General features: G+C 36.4%; 1 protein-coding gene across 46 annotated transcripts in view; it reads right to left on the bottom strand.

Annotated features, from left to right (window-relative positions):
* ptprd (protein tyrosine phosphatase receptor type D) overlaps positions 1-26,542 on the bottom strand; it is a 1,517,053-nt gene that overhangs the window by 178,755 nt on the left and 1,311,756 nt on the right. For 17 of the 46 annotated variants that reach the window (XM_062974169.1, XM_062974170.1, XM_062974173.1 and 14 more), the window contains 10 exons: positions 25,261-25,371; positions 23,891-23,902; positions 21,479-21,748; positions 17,940-18,521; positions 16,215-16,348; positions 14,432-14,576; positions 12,120-12,425; positions 11,095-11,288; positions 7,106-7,132; positions 3,808-3,925 (listed from right to left, as the gene is read on the bottom strand). In XM_062974169.1, coding sequence (XP_062830239.1) covers positions 3,808-3,925; positions 7,106-7,132; positions 11,095-11,288; positions 12,120-12,425; positions 14,432-14,576; positions 16,215-16,348; positions 17,940-18,521; positions 21,479-21,748; positions 23,891-23,902; positions 25,261-25,371 — 1,899 coding nt within the window. The remainder of the gene's footprint in view (positions 1-3,807; positions 3,926-7,105; positions 7,133-11,094; positions 11,289-12,119; positions 12,426-14,431; positions 14,577-16,214; positions 16,349-17,939; positions 18,522-21,478; positions 21,749-23,890; positions 23,903-25,260; positions 25,372-26,542) is intronic. The other 29 variants (XM_062974201.1, XM_062974202.1, XM_062974203.1 and 26 more) reach the window with 9 other exon arrangements.

Genomic DNA, 26,542 nt, shown 5'->3' with positions numbered 1-26,542 from the left:
CCTGTAATATTTATATAAGTAAATGTATTTCTAAAGGACCAGTTCAAAGAATCAAGCAAACAACTTTCTTTAAATGGAAATGTGCAGTCAGTGACAGAACATATTTATTTACAAAAGGTCCCAAGTTCAATCCCCAGTATTTTCCCAGAACCCCATTCTATACAATGCAAAGATATATTGACATGGCCTATTTTTAAATGGCCTACAACACACTCTTGATCTAATAGATAATGGTTTGTTGAACTGGTTTTGATAATATTAAATTGGAAGAAGCTTTTAAACTGGTTTACTGGATGGATCACTATGAAAAACAGTTGTTTAAGAAATTATATGCTCAACAAAGGTGTACGTAGGAGAGGACAGAAAGAGAGCAGCAAGACTGGACATTTCAGTGATATTAGAAGTGACATTAAACAGTGCAAAAATCTAAGTACATCTGGAAATTGCTCATAGTCGAGAATCGTTTGTTTCCTGGAATATGACTTCAAGCCAATATTGTCTAATACTTCAGGTGTACAAAATACGCACTTATTATTTCATATGCCACCTGAATATGCAGTCCAAATGTATTTTATATTTGGAGAAGCAACCAGACCTGAATTATGCCACTTAATTTGACCCAAATTAGAAAACCAATTAGATTATATATAACATAAAAACTTCTATGTGAAATAACTGACATATAATGGAAATTTCTAATCATAGATTTCAGCAAACGGAAAACACTTTTCAGAATGGAAAATTCTTTTCAAAAGAACTAAGTTTTAACTTTGCATTAAGCATTGGTGAAAATATCCTCCGCACTTCTGTACATAGCCACATCCAAGCCCTCCCACAAATTGATGACATATATCCACGAATAAAGGAACTGCTTCCTTTTTGCAGAAGGACTCTGATCGAACAAAGGATTTTATTCTTCACTAAGTTTCTTCTCAAAAGTATCAATTTGATTTTTCTACAATTTTCTTCCTATTGCAAAAAAGGCTTCGAAAATCACACAATTTTCTAATGATATTTCCAATTCTAATGCTATTTCCAATTTGGCACAAAATTTGCACATGGCTGTTTAGCATAGAATATAGCATTTTCTTAACAGACAATGTTATTTTCTTTTTTTTTCAATATAATTTTTGTTTATTTCTTGAGAATATAAATACATTGAAAGTGGGTGAAAAAATGAATAGTGGAGAATAGTGAGAAGAAAGGCTAGGAAAGAGGGAAGAGAAGGAGAAAAAGAGTAAAAAAATAAAAATAATAATTAAAAAAATCAAATTGGGTGCAGTTTGACTTCCCATCTGTGCTTCAAAGACTCTTCTTTCGTCTTCCCTTAAATTTTCTTTCATTGATTCTAGCCTCCTTCCTATTAGTTCACTTTTATATGCAAGACAGATCTATCGTAAAGACCATTCTACCTTAAAAAATTTATGACATTTGTCCAATCTGTTTTATTTTTCCCTTCTCTTATTTTTTGTGTCAAAATGTCCATTTGTATGATGTCTAGTATTTTGATAAGCCAATCTTCAGCATTTGGAGCTTCTTTCCCTTTCCAAACTCTTGCTAGAGTCAGTCTGGCCGCAGAGCTAATGTGGAATAGTACTCTGTCTTCGTTTTTATTTAATGTTGTAGTTGTAAATCCTAAGAGGTACGTTTCTGGTTTTAATTTAAATGTGGTTCTTAACATCTTTTGTGTCATTTTATGGATTGCCTTCCAGAATTCTTTAATTTTCTCGCAGGGCCACCATTGGTGAAAAAAAGTTCCTATTTTCCCCCCCACATTTCCAGCATATTTTAGATTTTTTAAAATTGAATTTTGCCAATCTATCCGGGGTGTAGTACCAACGGTATTGCATCTTGTAAAATTTTTCTCTTATATCAGTTGCTGCAGTGTATTTTATTTTTTTCTCCAAATCTCTTCCCAATGGTCCAAATTTAAAGTGTGTTTTAAAGTGGTCCAATCTTTCAACCAGATTAAATTATTTTCTTCATGGAATTAAAAAATTCAACAAAGAAAAATCAATTATTGTGCAGAAAAAAATAGTTTTCTGTACAGAAAGTGCTGTTTTTATGCAATTCAGTCATGTGCATATTTTACAAACTAAATCCCAAATTATACAATTTTCTGTGCATAAAGTTACAATGCTTTTAATGATTACTTCCAATCAGATCCCCCCCACTCCCCTAAAGAATTCTTAGGTGTCTTCCACCTTGGGATTACTTTTAATTAGTTGTGTAAAGCCCATGAAATTTTAGTTTATAACTCCACTGAGAAATCCTTCACTGAAATTAGAGGGATTATTGCTTTTTAGAAAAATCTATGAAGTACTAGGGGTTCTAACTGTTAATGTCAGCAACAGAATATTACTTGGAACTGCTCCCTACTAGTTCCTCATTTCTAATGGCTTATTCTTTTGCAAATCAAATCCCATGCATTAATTTTTTTTCTCTGTATTTCCAAATGTGTGCAGTATATCTTCCTGATTAACTCTGACTTTTCCCCATTGTTGCATAAGAACAGTCTGCTATGGAGTTAAAAAAAACTACAGATGTGTACTCCAGGCCATATTTTTCATTATATTACAACTATCACTGAAGCCAATGAAGCATAAGGAAAAGCAGGAAAGCCCACAACAATAGAATAATAACTCCTTCAGATTTTTAGGAGGAGAGGCTGCTGGAAGCTGTCACTAAATTATTTATGCCATAAATTGTTTTTACTCTTGTGGAGGCCTCTACTTTTAAGCGATATTTAAAGATCTTTAACACTTGTGTTTATTAAATAGGTGGGAATAAGACTTGTTATTATTCCTATTTTGCAAGCAGAATGCACTGAAAAAGACTCAGTACATCCTAAATCTTTTATGAAAATGAAAATAACCTTTTAAGCTCTTATCTATATTTAGTTCTATATCTGCTTATTATGGTGCACAGAATCCAGTAACAGGTCTCAATTGAACAAGTAGCACTAATGGATATCCACAAGTGTGCTTCCAATTTTAAATGAAAGGAGTTGCTTCTCTTATTTTGGAAAAGCAAGATGAAAAGATCTGTTAAAAAATTAGTGATATGATTCTGGATTAAAAAGTAGATATTGATATATTTTAATAGAGATGCACACAATGTAACTTATTGACATAATTTAAAACTATCTACAAAAATTCCTCTTGCACAATCACTCAGCTTTCCCCACTTCTTTTATTATATTTTTGTTTCAGTGGAATCTTACTTATGCCTATGATTTGTTTAGTTGGGATCCAATGTCATATGCTGAAGTGCGATTTGTATTTTCTGAACAGTGATCTCTATGTTAAACTACTCTTAAAACCAAAAAGATTTCAAAAACCAATGGGACTTTACTCCTCAGTTATTTTTAAAAGGTACCTTTTTCTTCGGTCAAGCTATGGACAGATTATTTTTGGGGCACTCTAGATATATAGTTCAACAAAGTAATGTGTCCGATTTTTGTTTGTAGAGACATCTAACACTGCTTTTGGACCATGAACTCTCGAGGAAATGAAATATGCACGATCCATGCTGAAAATCAACAATGCTTTGATTTACTACGACAACTTCTTAAAGTAGTATTATTTCCATTCAGAAAGGATCAAAACATAATAGTGATGGTTTAAAATAGTGATTCCCAAACTTTAGTCTTCTAAGTGTTTTGGACTTCAACTCCCAGAAATTCTAGCTGACTTAGTCAATAAATAGGAATTCTTGGACGTGGATTCTAAAACATCTGAAGGACAAAAGTTTGTGAACCACTGGTTTAAAACCTTCATGGCATAGAAAAGACTCTCCAAGTATTACCTGCACCAGTAGTAGATACTAGTCTGGGCTTGCTTCGTGCTCCATCTCCTTTGGTTGTATAGGCTGTAACAGTGAGTGAGTATGTTGTTTCAGGCTGTAGCCCAGATATAACCATTTCCTAAAATAAAACAAAATCATCATCATCATATTCATCGGTGTTAGAATTACTGCACTATGAAATCACAAGAATTTCATCTCCTAGTGGAGCAATCAGTGCATAAGGCTTTCATGCAACCTGCAGTGATGTGAGTCTTTTCATAAGCAATAAGCATGGCGATTTCTCTAAGCAGCATGCCCCAGATGGATTTATCAAGCAGAAGGACAATGGCCTAGTGCTGTTATCTGTACTAAGAGACACAAACCTGGCCCCTCTACCACAAAACAAACACACAAACAACTGAAATCAAAACAACACAATCCCTAAATGACATTTCTAATTGAGTATTGAAAATATCATACAATGAAAACAACAGTGTATGTGCATAAGATGGCTAGTATTTACTAGCAGTTTTTTTTAAAAAAAACAATTACATTGCTAAGAATCTGATTTCTGTTCTAGTTTTCTTAATCTTTTACTACTGTAGTCCTATTCACATCTACAATACAGTAGGCTCACTGAATTCAAAGGGGCTTACTTCAGAGTCAACGTGCTTATTCCTGTAACAGCATGTTCTGTTGTCATATCCTTAATATCAATAGTGTTCTGTTGATATAAATCCCTTATTTTTTCATTCCAAATTCAAGAGGCCTTTTTAAGAAGGGGGGTGGAATCTGATTCGTTTCCACAAAGATTTTTGCACAAAATACTTCTTTGTACAAATTAATACCGCTAGTGATGATGACCTAAACCACTACTCCCTATGACCTCATAGGGTCAACAATCTTGAGGTGATGTTCTTGAGACACCCATTTATATCAAAGATACAAGAGAATATGCAAAGATTCTACACAGTCCCACCGCAAGATATTATTTTTGGCTCCTGCAAAAGAAATCCACTCCATTTGCAGCAGTATGGTAGGAAGAACAAATAGATATAGAAAAGAGTAACAGAGAGATAAAAAAGAGGGGAGACAGCAGCAGAAAGAGAGAGAAAAGGAGGCTTTCTTTTGTCTCTGGTACTATATCCACTGCTGTTTTCTGCTGTCATGTACCTCTGACAGAACTCCTTCATGGGAATGTGGCCTTCAACATTTAAAAAAATGCATACTCGGGATATAAAGTTCACAATCCCATGCATATATAATTGGATATAAACATAAACTGATTTTTTTAGAGGACTGTGTTTTAGAAATCCCCCCGCCGTTCAATTTCATAAAAAGAAAGCTATGAACTTTTATTAAAGTGCTATTTCTAAAGTGGCATCAGTACATGAGTTATCTGTCATTTTGCTTTAAAGAAACCATCAAATATAATTTGAAAATTTAGACTGAAAGGAGGAGAAGTTGGAAAAGGTCTTATCCATACTTACTTAGAAGTAAATCTTTTGCAAGTCCTTATGATTCTAATGGAACTTATCTCCAATTTAAGTAAGTAAAGAAATGAAGCTTTAAAAAAGCGATCAAGAAAAGCATATTTTGATACTTATTGATAAGATTGAGAAAACAAAATGAATAGTAATAAATTCTAATTATATTTAATTTACAAAGTAGATATCTGGAGTGTCTTTTAGCCAAAACTAAACTTTTTCAAGCTCCATTGATTTCAACTGCGTAATTTATGGAAATTCATCCCCACTGGCATTTTAAAAAAAATCTTATTTTGTGCTGTATGTTGTCTTGATTTTATAGTCAATGTAATTTTATTAAGTTCTTATATGTCAATTTGAAGAAGCAATGTAAACAGCAATCACACTCAGTTTCAAACAGCCAGACAAGTTGAAGGTGAAAATGAGAAATTTAAGTTTGTTGGAAACGCAAACATTTACAACTGCATTTGTTTTTTTACCATAACAGCTATAAAATCTGTGCCTTAATCTGCTTAGAACACTCATGGAGAAAATTTTCATATAGCTCAATAGAACATTGTTTGCTTCTCTCCTCTACCCCTAGACAGTATAATTTGCTAATAGAATGGCAGAATTTCTCTCCCATACTACTGTTATTTACTTTTAAAGGTATTCCGCCCTCCTTTTGCACAGAAATTAATAAAATGTACAACAGAAGAAAAGGCTGACTTGATTAGAGATCCTCCCAAGCCTGCTTTCCCATTTAAAAGTCACCTATACTAAACATATGTTCAAGGGAGTGAAAATGGGGCTTTAACTGAAGTCTGCAGCCCTTTGGCTACCAGTTTTGAACCTTATGCACATCCAAAGGCAAACAGTTGAATTAAAATAAATTCTTTAACATACAGTGGTTTTATAAACACTAACGTGTGCGTATAATCTCAAGTATATATAGTCATCCAGTAAGATGACAACAATAAGTAATGATAATGGCCAAATATATTACTGAATTAAATAACTTAATTACAACATCTAGTTATAGTTCTTCAAACTAAATGTTCACCCATTTTTCCAAATCCTTTGGTTTAATTCTATAGTAGTATATCCACAAGGGTATTTTTTCTAATTAAATGTGGGGTTTGTTTGACAAAATCTTTGTTTTCTAAAAATTACACGTGGAAGGCTTAGATCTGAACACATTTTGAACCTTCAAGAATATAATGTATGTGGATAGTTGACTGGTATATAACATTCCTTTGGTTGGAGGTTGGGGAAAATGTAAAAGATCCCTCTCAATCCCTGGGATTTCAGTTACTGGTGGAATAAACAGTACTGGCAAGAAGAAAAGAATAAATAAAATAATTGCCCTTTACACTACAACGATGAAATTTTAGTTGATAATAATGAAAGTGATAATGATGAATGCTACAGTGACATGTACATCATATCTGTTTAAACAAACTGCTGTTGGTTAGTGTCAATGTATACTTTCAGAAATATATAAAGAAAAATAACATATTTTACTGCAAATACCAAATGCATCATGGCTTGAGCAAATGGGTTTGCTTTGTCATTGTTAAAAAAAAGAAGTTTCGGGGCACTGCAAGATCAAGTTAGTGACAGCCATTGAACAGACAGGTATGCAGATGTAACACACTTAGAACAATCCAGCAGTATGCCAAATCAAAAGAAAAAGAAAAGAAGAAAAAAGAGGGCACAAAAATTCAAATGTCATAGATAATGAAATAAGGTGTTAATCCATGCAAATGTGCAAATAACCAAAAAAATGAAGGTTAAAATAAGTGAAAAAAAGCTACCATACATTTTTTGTCTGGCCAGTCAGTTTTACTCACATGTTCGGTAGTATCATCATATTCCCACTAATTGAGAGTAAAGTATGTTGGAAAGAAAAAGAGAAGAAATAAGGAAATACTTGTAGCCTAGTTGAAGAAATTTTATGTTACTCAGGAAAAAAGTGAACGCTCATAAGCAAAATCAGCCTGAATTTCTAAAAAATAAAATAAAAATAAGTTTTCTTACACCATGATTTCAGATCTCCAACTCTTGATTTGTTGCCAAACTTATCCATAAATAGCACACTACACTTCATCAAAGGAAGTACAAAGGCCTCAGTCTGGACTGTTATTTCACAGTAATGTTTTACGGCTGCATTAATCTGAACTGCAGAGATGTAATGAAAGGCTACATTTTCTTTAATCACATGCTACTAAGCCATATCCATTTTCATTTCTATTTTACCCTGTCAAAATTAATTCAGTGCACCTGTTTAGATTAATAGAGGCAATTTATATGTACTTGAGACTTCATATCAGATATGAAACTGTATGACCAACAGCATGAACTTGCCACTCCTTTCACTTAGAAAATGGGACCTGAGTTGCAGAAGAGGCAGTGTCTCCCCGCATGTGTGTTTTGTGTGAGAGAGAACATGATTCAAAAGAGCAAACTTATTCTCTTTTTTATACCTTCAAATTGACAATGAACAAAAAGTGGTAGCAGTTTGTTTTTAATTATTTTAGAAGCACTGACAGGGAATAAAACAGTCATGTGCAGTAGTTCCTCAATACATTTTTCAACAAAACAATGTGAGTTCAAATCTTCACATCATTTTTCCTGTTTATTTATATTGTATTTCCATCTAAATGGTTGATTGTGTTTCAAGCACTGTGTGTAAGAGCCAGCTGGGTGTATTGGTTTGAAAGCTGGATTGTGACTCTGAGAGACCAAGATTCAAATCTGTACTTGGACATTGAAACTCACTGGGTGATCTTGGGAAAGTCACACACTTTTAGGGCACAGCTACATTGACCATGCAGTGTGAAGGACCAGTGAACTAGCTCTGTGACACCTAAAGGATGCCTGGAGCTGATCTGGATTAACCTGGGCCTAAGACGTTTAATCAGCCTTGAATCATGTTATGGGTTGCTCTGAAATCTCTCCAAAATCTAGAGCAAACCATGACTTTGGGTCTATGGCTGGTTCCGAGATAGAACTGTCTGTAACTGATTACACAGCCATTCCATGTTCTCTGGGCTCTGGTGGCATGAAAAAGCATTCACCATCCCTCCCCATTATCCACATTGTGGTAGTCACCAGCACAACATCGTTCTTGTGGGTCATTTGCCCCATGGCTGGAGAAACTAGGCGATTCAAGAAGGGATTTGTCCTTTTCCCCTCTCCGCTCCTGCATCATTCTGGCACCCTGGCTGATATCACTCCAAGTGATGAACAACTGTCACTGGCCATATCGTGCCTGGAGGGTGCTGCGATGGCAGGAATGAAAGGGGATGGTAAGAGTGGACTTCCAATGGCAGCAGACCAGGTTCAGCACTACTGGACAGTCAAAAATCTCTTCCAACTCTGCAGCAGTCAAGGAGCTGGCAATCTAAACCATCCTGGGGTCAATCCAGATCAGTCACATGATAAGAGGTTTGTGTAGATGTAGAACTGTCTTCAGTTTCAGAACACATCTACTACCTCCCCTGACTAAATTTCACCAAGAAAAACCCATGAAAGGCTCATCTTAGAGTCACTGTACGTTAGAAACCACTTGGTGACATACAACATGTGACAATTGTCTATTAACATGTTTTCATCCAGAATTATTTTTAAATTTAAGCTCTTGTGGGTTTTATAGTCTATTATAATGGTAGAATGAAGTCGAGCTCATAGACCACATTAACATAATTTAAAATGCTACATTTTTAGATATTCCTTCCTGTAAATAAATCTATTCTCCCAGAACACAGGCTCTCTATCAATTATAATTCATACGAAAGAATAGTTTCACAGTGTCAGCTTATTACACTAGGAGTATCCATAGTAATATTTAAATCAGTTATCACATTTTATTAGATCAGTTCCTAATTTAATTCACATTCCCATATGCTGAAAATAAACATTAAAGTCTAAAATATACTTAGCTCTAGCCTAGCTAGCCAGTTACCTATTGCTCATAATCATGACAAACTGATTTATTTCAATGAGAAGATTTAATCAAATATGTAACCCTTCCTTTGAAACTGGAAAGCGTTACATCAGAATAAAACATGAAAAATTACCTAATGTAGTCACATACACCTTATTTATAGCGCATAAAATATGAAGTCTAATAATGTAAGTACAGTCAATACAACCGATGTTCCAAACCCAGAAGACTGATTCATAAATGGGATATGGCAGGTAAATTACTATTTGGTTCAGAAATATTTAAGGCTCTATTGGCAATAAATTATTTGAAAAGGAAGGAAACATTCCAATTTACTATCCAAAACAAGTACAGTACACACCTGTGTATAGGCCAACCTCATGTATAAGTTGAGGGCAGATTTGGGGGCCAAAATTATGGATTTTGATATGACTTTATGGGTAGGTTGAGGGTAAAACTTTATGGCGTCAGCATAGACCTCCTTCTATCCATTTTGCAGAGAGGTGAAAGCACCTGTGTAACCAACAGAGGACATGCTGCTACCATTTTTCTACCTAAGAATTCCAAAGGCTTTTCATCACTATACTCAAAGAACAGGATTTAAGGTACAGTATTAACTCTTTAAAAAATAATCACTCCTTTCTATAAAAAGAGCAGTGGATTATGAGAGTTTAATCTGCCCCAGTAGAATCTAAAAGAACCACCAACCCCTTCTATTCTCTCTGCTAAAATGACACTTCGGATCTATTCAAATGCCTGGCAGTGGCAGCTCTTTGGCACTACCCCTCAAAAAGCATTGAGAGAATAGAGGGGGTCAGTGCTTATCTTAGATTCTTTGGTTATGGACTAAACTCTCACATTTCACCATTCTACAATAATCACTCCACATTTGCAGGTTAAATTCTTGAGGTTGACAAAGAATCCAGATAAGAGAAGGAGCTAGAAAGGATAGACAGCATAGCAGGAAGAGATCAAGGGGCAGTGGGATGGAGCTGAGGTAGCTGCTCTTAACACTGTTTCCTTGGCTTAATAGAGGCCAACACAGTGAAAGGTTTATGGTTGTTGCCTGCCACCTGGGCCATCCCCTCTTGAGGTGGAGGGAGTGAAACCAGCACAGAAGTTGTGAATGAAGATGTGGTGGTGACAAAAGAAAATTCTGTGGGTGTAGACAATATTTCATCTCAGGAGACCCTACCACAAAAGGACTGACCCCCCCCCCCCCCGTTCTTAGTGACACAATGAATCATCTTGGAACACCTCTTAAATTGTCCCTGGTCAGATGACAGCAAAAGAAGATCACCACTCAAAATCCTACCATGTCCAGGAAGGGTCTAAGCTGTTGATAAGTAAAGGTAAGGTTTCCCCTGACGTTAAGTCCAGTTGTGACAGACTCTGGGGGTTGGTGTTCATCTCCATTTCTAAGCCAAAGAGCTGGCGTTGTCCATAGACACCTCCAAGGTCATGAGGCCGGCATGACTGCATGGAGCGCCGTTACCTTCCCTCTGGAGCTGTACCTATCGATCTACCCACATTTGCATGTTTTCGAACTGCTAGGTTGGCAGGAGCTGGGGCTAACAGCGGGTGCTCATTCCGCTCCTGGGATTTGAACCTGGGACCTTTTGGTCCGCAAGTTCAGCAGCTCAGTGCTTTAACACACTGCGCCACCACCAGCCCCCCCCCTCCCCTCGGTACTGTTGATACCACAATTTTAAGCAGGTATTATAAATAGCCAGAAGTAGGCAGAGGTACCACATTGACGCATTGTAAGTCATCTTAGGAGGTTTTTTTGGTTGATATTTTGGCATAAATATCTTGACTTATATACAAAATATATAATTGTGGTGGCAATATGTTGCTCTTTGTTATTTAAATATATAGAATGTTATCCATTACCTGTGCATCAGCCAACATGATATCCTTCAGCATGGGTTGTCCCCTAGGTTCTCCATTTTCCATTTTCACATAATGCACCTGGTATCCTCGAATTTGACCATGCTGTTTATTGGGCACTGGTGAACGCCATGACACTTTAACAGATGTAGAGTTGACAGCCTCCACCTCGACTTTGCGAGGAGGACCACTAGGAACTGGAACACATCAGTGGATAAAAGAAGAATTACAGGCACTTGTCCTAACCAAGCAATGTCTTTTTCTTTCTTTTCTTTTTAAAGGGCAGACCCACTAAGCCTTCTCCTTGAAGAATACAAATGAAAACAAATCTGCTCTACATTTGAGTGAAAAGATCAAAAACCATGACTGATGCAAAAATGGAAGAAAAAAGAGTATTAGAGAATAGAAAAAACATGTAAAAATGTACAAAAGCCAAGGAAGATGCTTTGAGACTCAAAGCATTGAAGTACAAAGAAGTATTTTAGGAATCAAAATAATAAAAAACCAAAAAGACTCTTAAAATGTTGTTTGTTTTCTGATTTTTTTTAGAGTGGGAGAAAAAGGCAATGGCAACTCTGCTGTTATCTTCAGTGTTCAGATATGAAATATAATCAGTGTCCAAAATATTGTAAAACGTGCAGAGCATCAGTTTTTCAAAATAGACATACATACATTAGAATACTCATGAATGAGTTAAAATTGGAGAATTTTAAAAAGTAAGAAAAAATGCAAAATATTTCCAGGTTTTTTTTGCCGGAGGGAGGGGGGTGTTTTGCAAAAAAAAAAAAAAAAACCCCAAAAAACCCAGAAAATGTTTCTAAAGAATATCACTTTAACATGTGATAGAGTGGGGTAACAAGAAGATAAATGTACAAAAATGTATAAAAATGCAAAAACAGCATTTTGTGTCCAAAATATTTGGAGATACTGATTTGGGGAAAAGATGAGCAGAAGGAAAAAGGAACACTCTTAATCATACAAAGACAGTAGATTGAGAGAGTCAAACTGATATGTTGGAGGAAACATACCATCTTCATCTGTCCGAATCAATACAGATTCACTCTCTGGGCCAGGTCCGACATCAGTGTGGGCTGTCACAGAAATCCGATATTCAGTCCATTTTTCCAACTGTTCCAAAAGGTACTGTGTAGTGTCCGGAGCAATTCCCAAAATTTCATGGGGCTTGTCCTCTTCTCCATCAATTCCAGTGTACTTGATGGAGTAGGCAGTGATAATTCCATTCTGTTTTTCCACTGGAGGAGGCTGCCAACTTACCAAAATACTAGTGGAGCTGGGGCTGTTGCAACTAATGTCTTGAGGAGGAGCTGATGGCTCTAATTTCAGTAGTGGGTTAAAGGAGGATTTGAGTGAAAGGACAGAAGTGGTTGAAGAAGAAAATGAACAAAAGGAAAAAATAAATAACAAAGGGCAAACCAAGGAGAAATAAAAATCACAACTTAAAAGCAGAAACCAGACAATCATATGAGCCTTGGCTTATTAAAGTGAACCAACAAAAAATGAATTAACTAAAAGGTGAAAGGAATGTGGGGGGAAATACATGAAAATGAGCCTCAATATATTGTTACCTACCTGGGATTAACAATTCTTCTTGAAATAAAAACATCAAACATGATACTTCTATGTATCTGCTGAACTCTTAATTTCAATTAGTTTGCTTAGTTCACACTCCTGATTTTAAAAGCCAACAATACTTATCTTGCCTGACACAATGGCCAGTCTTGCATCACTATAAAATATTACTCTAATTGTATAAAATATAATGATGTGCTATGTAATGGAACAGAATTCACTTCCATGTTTAAATTCAAGGCACTCCAAATTTAATACCAAAATAATCAACACATACTACTTGAATCTCTCTTTTTTTAACCAAGTCTGCCTGAATGAAGTGAGCTACAATTACAGTTTAAATTAAACACATTTACTTAAACATTGGTTGTAGCCAACACAATGCAAAACATGCAGAACCAATAAGGAGAGTAGGCTTATCTTATTTAAAGATTTACCTACCATGAACAAGGACAGGGCTGATGATTCTGACTGTAACTGGTACTTACCCTACATCCGGACTCTCTTTTATATTTTAGTTCCTCTGGAGAAACCTTGGCTAGCAAAGAATTAAAGTCTACCATAACATACAGACATACACCTTTTCCCCACCACCCAATGTACAAACAGCAAAAATGACTAGCAAATTTTAAAATTTCTATCTACATATTATAATTTATTTAACCATCCTAATTTACATGCATTGCCAGACCCAAAACCCAAAGGATTGCCTACTATTACTTAAACAAATTATGTTTAAAATCTCTCTGGATTACTAATTGTTAAACTAATATTACTGAGTTTTCTACCAGTAGTCGTGACTGAATTTATTTCTTTTAATCTTGTTATTTCTTTCTGATCCTACTTCCACTATTTATCATTCTTGATGGTTTCAATATCAGACCCCTCTTTTCTAGGATGCCAGCTAGGGCTGCAAACAAGTAATAGTTTGACCAAGATGAATGAATTGACTGTGAGAAACAATCGTGGGAAAATGGCTTCTATGCAAATTTGTTTCTCAAAATAATTGATTCTTCAGTATGTTTGCTTGGAAGTTATCTTGACTGCAAATTCACCCAAATTAGGATTATTTCTGATGACTGCACTGAACACTTTCATCCTTGCCACATCATCCTTCCCCTCTTGAGTATAATTTTACATTTTTGGGGGGACGGGGATGGGGGGGATGAATAAACTTATAAAAGCAGGTCCCCACAAATCTAATTATTTGGGTTGAATAAGAGGGACACATTGAATGACAACCTTTGACACTTAAAAAAATCTTAGTAAGCCTGATTTTGAAACAATAATCTCTCATTTCTCTAGGAATATTTGATTCTGTTCTACTGAATAAAATAAGTTATTGGAGAGAGGAACAATCTGCCCAATTTCTAAAAATAATTATTTATAGACATTGTTTAACTACTGTCTGTCATAGCGATGGCCCCAGATGGTTATGGCAAGCTACTATGAATTTCCAATTCAGAAGCTGGCCATCTTTTAAAAAAGGTGTTGGGAGGATCCCACTAAAATTCACAATTTTGTTTTTTGCTTGAAATTGTGCTTTACCCCCAAATATTATCTAGTGAATTCACACAATGCTGAATATCATCCTGTTTTTTATGCTTTAAAGCATTACCTAACTACCTATTTCAGTTAAAATTTCTTTACATACTTGCAGTTACAAAGAAATATCATCTCACTTGCATGTCAAACAGGTGGTCAACTAGTATAAGAAAAAGAAATGATGGAATCATGGAGAGACACCTACTTGACTGCATTGTTCTAGCTGAGATTTCTGCTGTTGATGCACCAAGGCCTTGAGGAGAACGTGCTGACAGACGGAAGTAATACAAACTATTTGGTTTTAGGCCTTGCAAGTGGTAAGATGTAGCTGGATCAATAGAAATTCGCTGCTAAATAGAAAAATACAAAAAAGAACAGGAGAATGACTTTACAGTCACTTTTGTTTAGAAACCATTTACAACACTCAATCCTAAATGTCCTATTTAAGAGACAAAACCAATCCAAATTTCATAGCAAGCAGATGAAGGAGACTAGATAGAATCTATTTTATGTAAAAGCTTCTCATATGTGAACCAACTTCACTTCACTCCATGGCAGAACCAAAGACTTCTTTTTAGTGGATGGTGCCATCATAGTGATTCTGCATGTACTGTAATAGGGAACTGATCTACTTACAATGATTTTTAAACTGTTTTGCCACTTTATGCAATGATTATATTCTTGACATTTTGTAGCCTTTCATGGTAGTCTTAACCTGAAGACTGTATTTTTCACTGATTTAAATAGGCATTATTTCCACCAACACGTTTTTCTGTAGCAAAACTTTTTTCCCCTTATAATTAGTTGCTGAAATAACACAGGGTGAATCTATACTGTATAATTAATGCAGTCTGACACCATTTTAACTGTCATGGATAAGAAATTCTGGTGTTTGTGTTTAGTGGACACCGATATTCTTTTCCAGACTCCCACAATTCCATAGTATTAAGATATTGTGGGGGTTAAAGTAGTGTCAAATTACATAATTTTAATTGCACCCACAGTAGAAAGTCTGTGTGAAAGAAATGAGAAATTGCTGGTAGGCACTTTAAAGTCATCAAAACAATGCATCAACAGTGTATGAATAGTTCCTATGCCCGATTATACTTTTATTTTTTTAACAGGGTATCAAGAGGGCCATTTGTGGAAGTGATTATGACTGGATAAGTGAAAATTTACAGTGTATTGTGCTGACAGTATAAATACTACCAAATATCAGAATATACGGAGACAAAGAAATTCAGTCTCTCATAAACATAGATATCTTTATTTTTTAAAATTGTTTTACATTCTTTTATTGATGTGTTGAAATCCTTTAATAATATAAATAATTCTATTTTAATGGAGTGTTTTTGTATGCTTTAATTATAATGATTTTAAACATTGTTTAAACAATTCCAATTGTGGGGGGAAAAGGACATAAATAAATACAATATGACTCTCATATTCCCAAGTGATCCGTTCCCAGACTTTGTGTGGATATGTGGAACCACTGATAATAACAAACCCTAATATTTTCAATGGGATGAATGATGAGGGTACTGAGAAGAGGGTGTAGGAGCTCTAAGCGAATAAAGGCTTCATCACACTAGAGTTTGGATCCATTTTAAATCCACTTTAGGGAGGGGCCTTTAAACAGCTCAACCAGACAGGTCCTGGGCCTCAACAAACTACAAACCCTAGAATTCTGCAAGAGGCAGAAACCAGATTAAAAGTGGATAAATGCTCAAGTATGATGAGACCCAGAATGAATAATAATAAAGGGTAGGCAATGCAGCAGCCTAACGTGCATAAGTTCCCCTTCCTTACCCCAACATTTAGAATTGAAATAAAGTCAAATTCCATTGCTTTGGCAGAAAATCTTAATAGATACTACTCCATTCTCATAGTTGTTGCACATTTTTTAAAAAGTCAAATGCAAATTAGCAGATCTTGCAATTGTGGCAAAATATTACAGAAGGTGGGTGGGGTAGGTAGTTGGCACATACCTCTTCACCATGCTCTCCATCTTTGAAAACAAGATCATAGTTGGAGATTGTGTCAGATCGTGGCGGGGTCCAAGAAAGCAATATGCTTGTTTCAGACTCAGGTTCAGCTTTGAAATTCAATGGCTGTCCAGGTACTAAAGCAAGAACACATAGTTGCATCAAATATTGTTCAATTCATTTATGAAATACACAAGATTTGACCTTTTAGCTATTCATGCTATACAGATGACATCTTTGAAAAATACATTTCAGCTGAATGTCCAGCAATTGAAAAAACTAAAAAGTGTCATATCTTTTCCAGGAAAATAAATAAACATAACATTACACAAAATAGTATTTCTAGAGTGTACTGTTGCCACTTTGTGTACAGTTGTTAGCTTAGTGACACAACTAATCATTAATTTCCCTTTGGGATGACCTTGAGGCAGCTGTTACTCCCAATGACAGTAATCAGGATAGAAAGAGAGAGAGAGGAAAGCAGCCTACACACACACACTCAGAAAAAGAGAGTCCATACAGCTCCTGCGCTCTCTGAGCCCCACTTCCTTGCGACCATCTCCTTTCAAAACAAATCCAGGCAAGGGCAGCTTGCCTAGGCTAGCAGTGGAGAAAGGAGGCAGCAACATGAAATGGAGGTGGAGAGTTTGGGAGATGAAGACAGGTAAGTGGTTGGGCTGGGAAGGCTTCCCAGGGGTTGGCCAGACATCTAGCTTTCCTCTCACTCTCAGTCACACTTCCTGGTCCTCTTCATCTATATAAAAAACTTGAATTTAGGATGCCTGCAATTGCAAGATGCACATTTTTTTTGAGCCTTAAGTTTGTGGGGAAAAGTGCATCCTGGATTCAGTGTAATGCGATATTATAATTCTTTGGCCTATATGATATCAAAAAAGTATTACAAAGAGAAACATGCAGTATAAATCTTATGAACTTTTTGAAGAATTGAGTACAGTTCCTCAATTTTACTGTTTTGCATTATTTTTAATGTCACCGGTTGTCCTCAAATATTGGAATCATAAAAGTTCATGCTATACATATATGAAAAAAATGTAGCAGGGAAATAGTTAATATAGTACTACCATGAATCCTAAATTTTGACAATGTAGCTCACTGATGTACAACAGTGCAAATTTATAAGGAAGCTGAATTGCATTTCTAGGAATATTTTCAACATTTTACATTATCATGTTAGAATAATTCTTAATTCAGAGCTTCAAGGCAGACCCATCTGGTTCATATGTTTTTTATTGGCTACCTGTCCAGATGAAGCATTTACCTTCCATGATTCAGATAAGAAAGAGGAGATAGACCTCTTAAATAAGTATGTAAAAATCTATCTGTTTGGAAGTCAGACAAAATATATGCAGAAGCAAAAGTTAGAATACAATTATGTCAGAGAAAACCGCATAAACTGAGCACCACACCTTGAGATGGAATTTTACAGAAAAAACTTCGTAAAAAAACCAGAAACACTAATAGTAGGAGCTAATATAGTTTCAGATTCTTTACAGTATAAACCTTTAAGGGCACACACATAAAAATAAAATAATAATTAATAAAAGAAAAAAATCTTAACCCAATTCATCAAATAACCTTATGTACTTTCAGTAATAACTTCTAAATATTGTTTTAAATATTTATTTACATCTGTTTCATCTTACAGACCTTGAACAATCCCCAATGCCCACTATTACTGAACAGAAGCCATTTAAAGTTCCATCTTACCTCCTGTCTGAGTAATGACTTGAATATCACTAGAAAGTGGTCCATCCCCAACGGAGGTAAAAGCAAGTACTTTTACAGAGTACGTTTTCTGTGGTATTAGATTCCCAATGGTGGTGATATGGCTGTCAGCCACATTATGCTTCAACCAACTATTGACATGTTGAGAGGGGTCCATGGTGTAATAAACTCTATAACCTTGTATTTGGCCATTTGGTTCCTCAGGTTCCTCCCACTGCACCAAAATGGTGGTTGAGCTCAACATACGAGCTTGTACATTCCGTGGTGCACTAGACGGTGCTTGTTCTGAGGTCCGTGTAGAAACAGGTTCACTGGGAGGACCCCTCCCGATGTTATTGACAGCAACCACTCTGAATTCATACTCAGAATACGGGCTTAAGCCAGCGACGCTGTATCGTGTTGTAGCTACTCCATCAATTTCTTTATACAGTTCCTCAGAGATTTTAGGTTTATGTTGGATTATGTAATAAGATACAGGTTCGGGGTTTCCAGAATCCCAAGTCAAAGTAATGCTTGTTGCTGTGGTTTCTGTCACAACAGGAGTTCCTGGAGGTTTAGGTAAGGCTAGAAAAAAATGTAATAAAATTGATTCTGTCGACAGGAAATTAAAGCATACCATCCTTGCTAATCAAACAAAGAAGAATAATGCAATATTTTTAAAATAAGAAGAAGGAAAATTCAAGTTGATTTAATGAGGTAATTACATCCGGAAAGTGAAGCCCTGCCTTTTGCTCAATTCTCATCAGCAAACAAGAAAAAAGCATTATAAAAGACACTTTGCTGTAACACTACATTTAATGAAATATCAGTATTTAGGCTGAAAATCAGAATCACTAGAATAAGCAATTTCACAATTAATTATAAAGTTGAAGACTTTTGCAAAAAAAAAATGGGGAAAAGGTTTTTAAAAAACAAATTCTTATAGACACCAATCCCTCCATAAATAATTACCGTCATTTATATGAATGTAATGCACACCTTTTTTGGCTAAACTGCTTAGTCAAAATGAAGATGTGCATTACATTCAATGGCACATTACGAATGCATGCCTAAATCTTACTTATGCCCCTCTGTTAGGGTGAGATTAGCAAACTCTCCAGCCACGGCCTGATGGAGGAGTGGCGGCTTCCCGATGGGCTTTATTCAGGCCCTGAAGGACGCCAGTTGGAAAGCTGTGTACCTCCACCATGCCAACACTTGGAGATGAATTGTAATGAAGCCAAGACAGGTTCACCATTCTTGGCAATGGGGGGGGCACCATTTCCCTCCCAGCTGGTTTCTCCCTCTCTCTCAGCTGAGAAAGAAAAAGCCCCCTCGCTTCCCAAATGTTTTCACCCTCTTTCTCAGATGAGAGATAAAGGAGAAAGCCTCACTCCCTTCCCAACCAGCTTCTCCTCCTCTCTCAGCAACACTTCCCTCACAGCCGGCTTCTCCTTCCTCTTTCAGCTGAAAGAGAAAGGAGAAAGCCCCCTTGCTTCCCAAATGTCTTCTCCCTCTCTCTCAGATGAGAGATGAAGGAGAAAGCCTCCTCCAAGGCCACAAGTGAAAAGGCATCGCTTTTGTTTGATCCTAGCTAGGAATATTCACACAATGGATGGCAAATCCATTTTTTGGCAGTGTGCACCTTAAAATTGAGGTGAGCATTAGAATCGAGGGTGCACTAGACTCGAGTAAATACACAACTGAGTTGAAAGAAGACAATAAAGAACTGGTGCCTGTGATACCGTATCAAATAAACAACAAATAATTTGGAGAAAAAAACTGTTTTACTTTGCTTTTCCTATAGAATCATAGAATCAGAGTTGGAAGAGACCTCATGGGCCATCCAGTCCAATCCCCTGCCAAGAAGCAGGAAATCGCATTCAAAGCACCCCCGACAGATGGCCATCCAGCCTCTGTTTAAAAGCCTCCAAAGAAGGAGCCTCCACCACACTCCGGGGCAGAGAGTTCCACTGCCGAACAGCTCTCACAGTGAGGAAGTTCTTCCTGATGTTCAGGTGGAATCTCCTTTCCTGTAGTTTGAAGCCATTGTTCCGCGTCCTAGTCTGTAGGGCAGCAGAAAACAAGCTTGCTCCCTCCTCCCTATGACTTCCCCTCACATATTTGTACATGGCTATCATGTCTCCTCTTAGCCTTCTCTTCTGCAGGTTAAACATGCCCAGTTCTTTAAGTCACTCCTCATAGGGAGCAGCTTAAATCTGATGTGGGATGTTTTCTCAACATTTTGAATGTACACTTGAAATTTACTGCATTTTCTTAAACAATTTTAACAATATTTGTACTAGTGTGCAACTGGTGATATACTAATGTGTTTGATGTGCAATTAATATTGAAAGGATTTTTTGTAGACTCCAGTGATCTTGTTGCAGTTTTTAATTGCCTTACGTTATTGATTACACTTTCTTTGATCCTACTCCCAACATAACTATTACTCAATATTGACCTTATTCAATACAAAAAAAGTCTCAGCCATGTGGGTAATGCATGAATGAGTATGAGCGATGGTCAGGATACAAAACTGTGGTATATCATTATATCCACGTGTTAAGCACAATAGTCAGAAGAACAATACATGAGCAATTTCTAATGTATAGAGATTTCTTTTTAGACATCTATTGGAAAAAAGGGTCTAGTATAATGGAGCAATGCTAAAAATGGAGCCAAAAGCAAAGCCCCAAACCCATCAGCACATACATGCTCTTATGTATAACATGTAACTGGGCTATGGCTTTCAAAAATTATCATGGGAACTGTCATGCATAAAAATCCTAAGGAATTACATCCAAGACATTTGTTATTACTTGCATTAAAAATTAACATGGTAGCAATCTATCACTAATTCAAGGAAACTGATTGTGTGGAGGTTCTAACACTCAGTGGGAAAGTTTGTTCCAGAGATTTCCACCTGCACCAGTCTCTTTGGTCTCCTTGTTAACCTTCTACACTTGGATATGAGACATTAGGCTATGCAGTAGAATTTTACAAGTTTATCCTTAGACGTCTCTAATTCAACTATAATCATTGCCAATTCTGTTTCCCATGAAGGAATGAAACATATCGACAGAGACCCTATTGTAACTATAAGTTATGTTAAGGTAACATTTCCTATATTTTTGTGTTACTCATTTCACATTGCTAGCCATTCTTGTGTAATTCCTTTTACATAAATGTATTTTAAAATGGTATGTAATTTTTCTTATATTTAGTTCCCACCCCATCGCCTTTTACATTGCTACAAATGGGAAGGAGAACTCATTTGCTCACCATTCCACTGATGGTAGCACTCCTCTTGGAAGCACAAGCTGAAAATCTGTTTTGGAGGACTGAGAAAAGCCTGAAGTAGATATTTGTATGCCATGGAGAAATGTTGCTAAGAAGAAGGAAACAAGTATGTGGCACTAGCAAAAGTATGCTACTGAAATGGTGGTTTCTAGAAATCCAGTCCACTGGGTTACCATATCACAGATTTTTTTAAAAAATTAAGCAAAAAACACACATGGTTCTGATTAGAATCACCTTACCCTTTACAGTTATCTGAGCTATTGCTTCTATAACGCCAAGAGTAGACATGGCCACACAGGTATAATTGGCAGACTGCCTGACATCATTGAGCTCTAGGACATTTCGTCCAATTGGCATATCATCTTCTGGTGTCAGATCTTCAGCCCCAAGCATCCATTTCACATATGGCATTGGTGAACCGACAGCAACACAGGTAATATTGACACTCCCTCCAGGCATGATTTCATGGTTGGTGGGAGGAATTGAGAATCTTGGTGGGACCCGCCGAACTGTAATGAAGCACACAAAGAAGCTAATAACTTATACAAAAAAGGGGAATATAATACTTGCACAGAAGTCTACATGCTTTTAAAACACAACTCAGAGCATTAATAGTTACATTTAGTTGTCAAAAAATGTATGAGACACATATATCATCTGTATATGATTTTTTACAGTTACTCATCAATACCTTTTAACCACATTCATACAACAGCTGTTCCAGACCTAATAGGGCCCTACAATTAACTAACTGCATACTACCAATACACAAACACCATGCAAAAGATACACACAAACACACACGCATATATATGCATGTATATTCTGTATGCATATGTATACATATATATGTACAGAAGAAAACTGGAGGATTGACAGCATGCTTGAGTTGAGTATCAAGACCAACTTCAATGCTGCACACTTCCAGCTGATGTGAAATAATGTGCTGCAACACATTGTCACATCACAGCCCTGGAACACATTACCTACAATACACTGAAAATGCAATCTTATTTGCTTTCAGACTGAAAAAGTGAATGCAACCTCAAGACCTCACACTAACATTGAAACAAACATAGGATATATAGATATATAAATATAAAGTCACAGGAGAAGAAACAAGACAAAGCCAGTATGAGTACTGGATTTGGTCATGCAGGCAAGCATATGGCAGAGTCTATAAGGAATCATGCTTAGCAGAGAATCAAAGGAGAGGAAACTTTGTACAGGGAAACAGGGAAACAAAAAAGTAGGTGGGGGAAAAGGATTTTTTTTTTAAAAAAAAGCAACGTGAAGGTGAGCTAGTTCAAAAGAAACAGGGATTTTGAAGGGTAGAACTGGTATTAGGAATATATTTGACTAAGCTCAAGATTGTTATGAAGGATTATATGGCAGTGGGGAAGGAGCAGAACAATAACACATTCTAGGTTCCACAATGTTCACAAAGAAGAGAAAGCAAAATAAGCTGCTAAGATTAATAATAATATTAAAGGCAGCTCTATGGTACAAAATGAATAACAGTAAAATCTAAAACACAAAGCAGAAGGGCATTGCATTATAACAGAGTTATTAATATTGAAGCAAACACAACACCAAGAAAATTACCAGGCAATAACAGATCAGTGTTCCTGCTTCAAATATTCTTTCTGTGTGTATGTCTGTGTGCCTGCACACATGTGTATCAAGAAAGGAGAGGACAGAGATCTGTACTTAGGTCTTTCATGGGAAAATGTGCTTCTTTATTTCTGTAAGTGGGCTTTCAAAGAAAATGCTAGTGTCAACTCTTTATATTTTCAGGACTTAAAAAAGACACAGAAAGAGATATACAAATATATGGATTTGGCCCCAAATGAGAGAAAGCAATGCCTGTGGTCCACAGAAACCAATGGTTGTGATGATTGTCACAGCTCTGTGGTCCACTAATTTCATTGTACTTTAAGCAAAAAAAACAAAAAAAAAACCTATCTGGATCTGGGATTGAGCAGACAAAATAGATATTTCTTATTGGCAGCGTTTCAACTAGATTTAAAAATGTTTGTAGACTGCTGTAGATTCAATAGGGTCTTATTATGATGGCCTCATGGGTGAATGGGACGGGCATACGGAGAACAAAGAGCAAAACATGCCTTTAGCAGCCAGCTGACAGAAGTCACACAAAGCAAGTGACGGGCAATACAGAATTCGTAATACTAAAACAGATTTTTTTCCTTTGAAATAAATGTAAATAAATAATAAATAAAAACCATAGAGAAGTCTGAGTCTTCATGCTTGGGCTGCCTGAAGGAGGAATTGCAGGAAGTCATTCTTGGATCAGCACGCACCAACAACAGAAATTAAAGGGAACTCAGACTGGAGTGGGGAAGGGGTAGGAGAAGCAGGAACACTGACCAAATTGACATGGTCTTAAAAGTGTTAAAAGAGTGTTACAGGTTTATCATGCATCCAGACTCTCTGCCTCTCTCATCATGCACAACAGTTAGATACCAGCACACACTAGAAGCCATGACCAGGGCATTCTCTGCTTAAAAGTCACATTAACTTAAAAAAGAAAAAAGGCCACAATGCAGCTACATTCATTTCATTTGTATTCTTTGTTATTGGTTTAATTAATAGTTTTGTAAGGTGGGTAAAAAAGTAAAAAACACACCAACCTTCTCGCAGCTCTGAGGGATGTAGGGGGTTTGATGCAGAACACAATGAAATGAGGAAAGGAGAAAAACAAGGGAAACACAGAGAGAGTAAAAAGGCCATATCAAGGCTTTCAACGGCTACTTGAACATCTTTTACTTGCTCTAATCAAACCTTCCTACCTCGCCTCTGACTGTTAGCAATTTCTCATTACTATTACGGTGTTAGAAACTAGCATCATGGGAGGGAGGGAATCCCTTCAGGAAATAATGGCACACATGCCTCATGCAGTACAGTATTTTGAAAGGAAAAGACTGAAATAGCTTTCTAAGGAGGCCATAATAACCTTCACACTCTTTGTAGCCAGAACATGAAATCATTACTATAGATATAAATATGTATATATATTTAATTGACACCTGTCACCCACACTAAAGTAATGAGCTAAAAGCTGTATGCATTTTTTTTTTAAATTAAAAAGCCCTGTTTAGCTATCCAACCCACTCTTTCACTTGCAGGCAGCTAAGAATATCCCTGTATATGTTGGAAGTCATGCCCTTCTACAGAATAGTGACAAGAGCCAGATGTTGGAAACTGTGCCAAAAAGGAAGTACCTTAAGTATATAAAACCAAGCAGGAATGCTTCCAATTGTTTAAAAAGCAACTATCCATGTTATTTTACAAGATCAAACCTGCATGAATCTGCCATTCTAATTCATACCCACTGCAAAGATAAATCCACCTTCCACCCCACCCCACCCTCCCACTCTTAAAAAAATACAAAAAACAGCTAGTTCACTACAGCAGTGCCAGGGATTACATTTCACTGATAAGATTCCAATTTAAAACATATATATAGGTGTATGAAACTATGCTTAAAGAAAAAATGAAAACAAAGCTACACCATTGTCTTCTTCATAGAGAATTTCCAAGCTAAGACCTTTTCCTTTGTGACTCAGCGTCAGAGGTCATGTAGGTACACACCTCTATACCCTGAATTTCAATTAGAGGTGAATTAGTTTCACAGCAAGCAATCACATTAGGAATTTTAACCAACGAAACCAGAGCAAGAAAGAAAAAGAGTAGAAAAACCCAAAATAAATGCAACACTCAGGTCAGTAATCAATGCAGGAAAAGCAGAAGTTACGATGTACAAATGTAAGGATACTTACAAACCTTAAGTCACTGTGGCAGATAGGACTCAAAAGTGCCTTGATTCATATCATTTCCCCCCAAAATGTTGTTCCTCTAAACCTTTAACATTCCTTTTACTGATTTTTCTTTGCCTCAATACCTTTTGTACTACTGCAATTATGGTATATACCCTGAGAGTATATCTTAATACCCCTTGAGCCTGAATGAAGAGTGGATGCCGGGGATATGTCATTCCTACCTCTGACATATAGATTGGCAGGGGCAGAATATCGTGTACCCGCACTGTTGGTTGCAACACACTCATATTTGCCTTGGTCAGATTCTTCACTCGATTCGATTTGGAGGGCACCTGTATGGATATAAAATACATTGCCAAAGACACTGTCAAAGTAGAATTTTCAAGCACCTAACTACACACTGCTTAATAATAAAGAAAAGCCCTGTGAGCGAAGGTCCACTCAACGTCGGATCATTTTCTCGCTAAGGTAGCACAGACAAAAAAATGATGTGATGAAAAAAACAAAGAGATTATTTTTTTCACACCATCAATACTAGCACAGGAAAACAATCTGCATTTGTCAAACATTTCTCTACCACAATACTGTTTCTCCTAGACTATTAAAATGAAGATGGGTGAGACTGCTTCAAGGAAGTATGGCTTTAAAATAAAACAAAGGAGATTAGGTCATTGGGTTGTCACCATGTAGTTTATTCAATTTATTTTTATTTCTACGTTTGACAAAATAATACAAAAGGTGGCACTTGGCAAAAAAAAGTGAGACGCTGGGTTTCAAGAAAGTCTCCCACTGAAGAAGGTCAAAAATGTGCAGCAAGTACAAAAAAAGGCTGCTTGAAGTGAAAAAAAGAAACAAATTAGTTATTTATAATATTCAAAATATTCTTTCAAAGAAACAAAACTCCCTTAAAGACATGCAGATTGGTAAGAAAAAGAAAGACATTTTGCTACAACTTACAATATTTTAGTGCATTTGCTGAAAAACAAGAGGAGTTGAATTAGAAGGCACAAAAAAGTTAAAAAGCACGGCCCAGGCCAATAAGGAAGAAGCAACCAACCACTGCTGAGGACCTCAAGGTGGCCCCCCTAAGACACCCATCAAAATCCACGACTGGGATTAGCAGTGTGGTGTCACAAAACCCAAGAAAAATGCAAAACAAGAATTACAAAAGACCTGAATGATTTTTTTAAATAAAACTATTAAAAACCAGAAATACCACATACCACCAAGAATACTGAATCATCAACCTTTCCATTTTGAGTGCCTGAAGATCCAAAAATCCAGGGAAGGGCAAATCCAAGAAAAAAATATTATAGTGTTGCTGTAATTTGTTAGGGAAAGAAGGTGGTCTGTTTCCTTAAATTTTATTTATGAAGTTGAAAGAAAAAAATATATACACATCATTGAACAAAAAAGAGAAAAAAAGAAACCCTTCTGAAAGACAAAGTTAAAAAGAAGATATTCCGTGTTGTCTTCTGCATGTCTGCAACTGTTCTCCAGACC

The sequence above is a fragment of the Anolis carolinensis genome, chromosome 2, assembly GCF_035594765.1.
Source record: "Anolis carolinensis isolate JA03-04 chromosome 2, rAnoCar3.1.pri, whole genome shotgun sequence".
In the NCBI taxonomy this organism is placed as follows: domain Eukaryota; kingdom Metazoa; phylum Chordata; class Lepidosauria; order Squamata; family Dactyloidae; genus Anolis; species Anolis carolinensis.
Note: the sequence above shows the minus strand (reverse complement) of the source record. Positions and strands in the feature narration are given on the sequence as shown.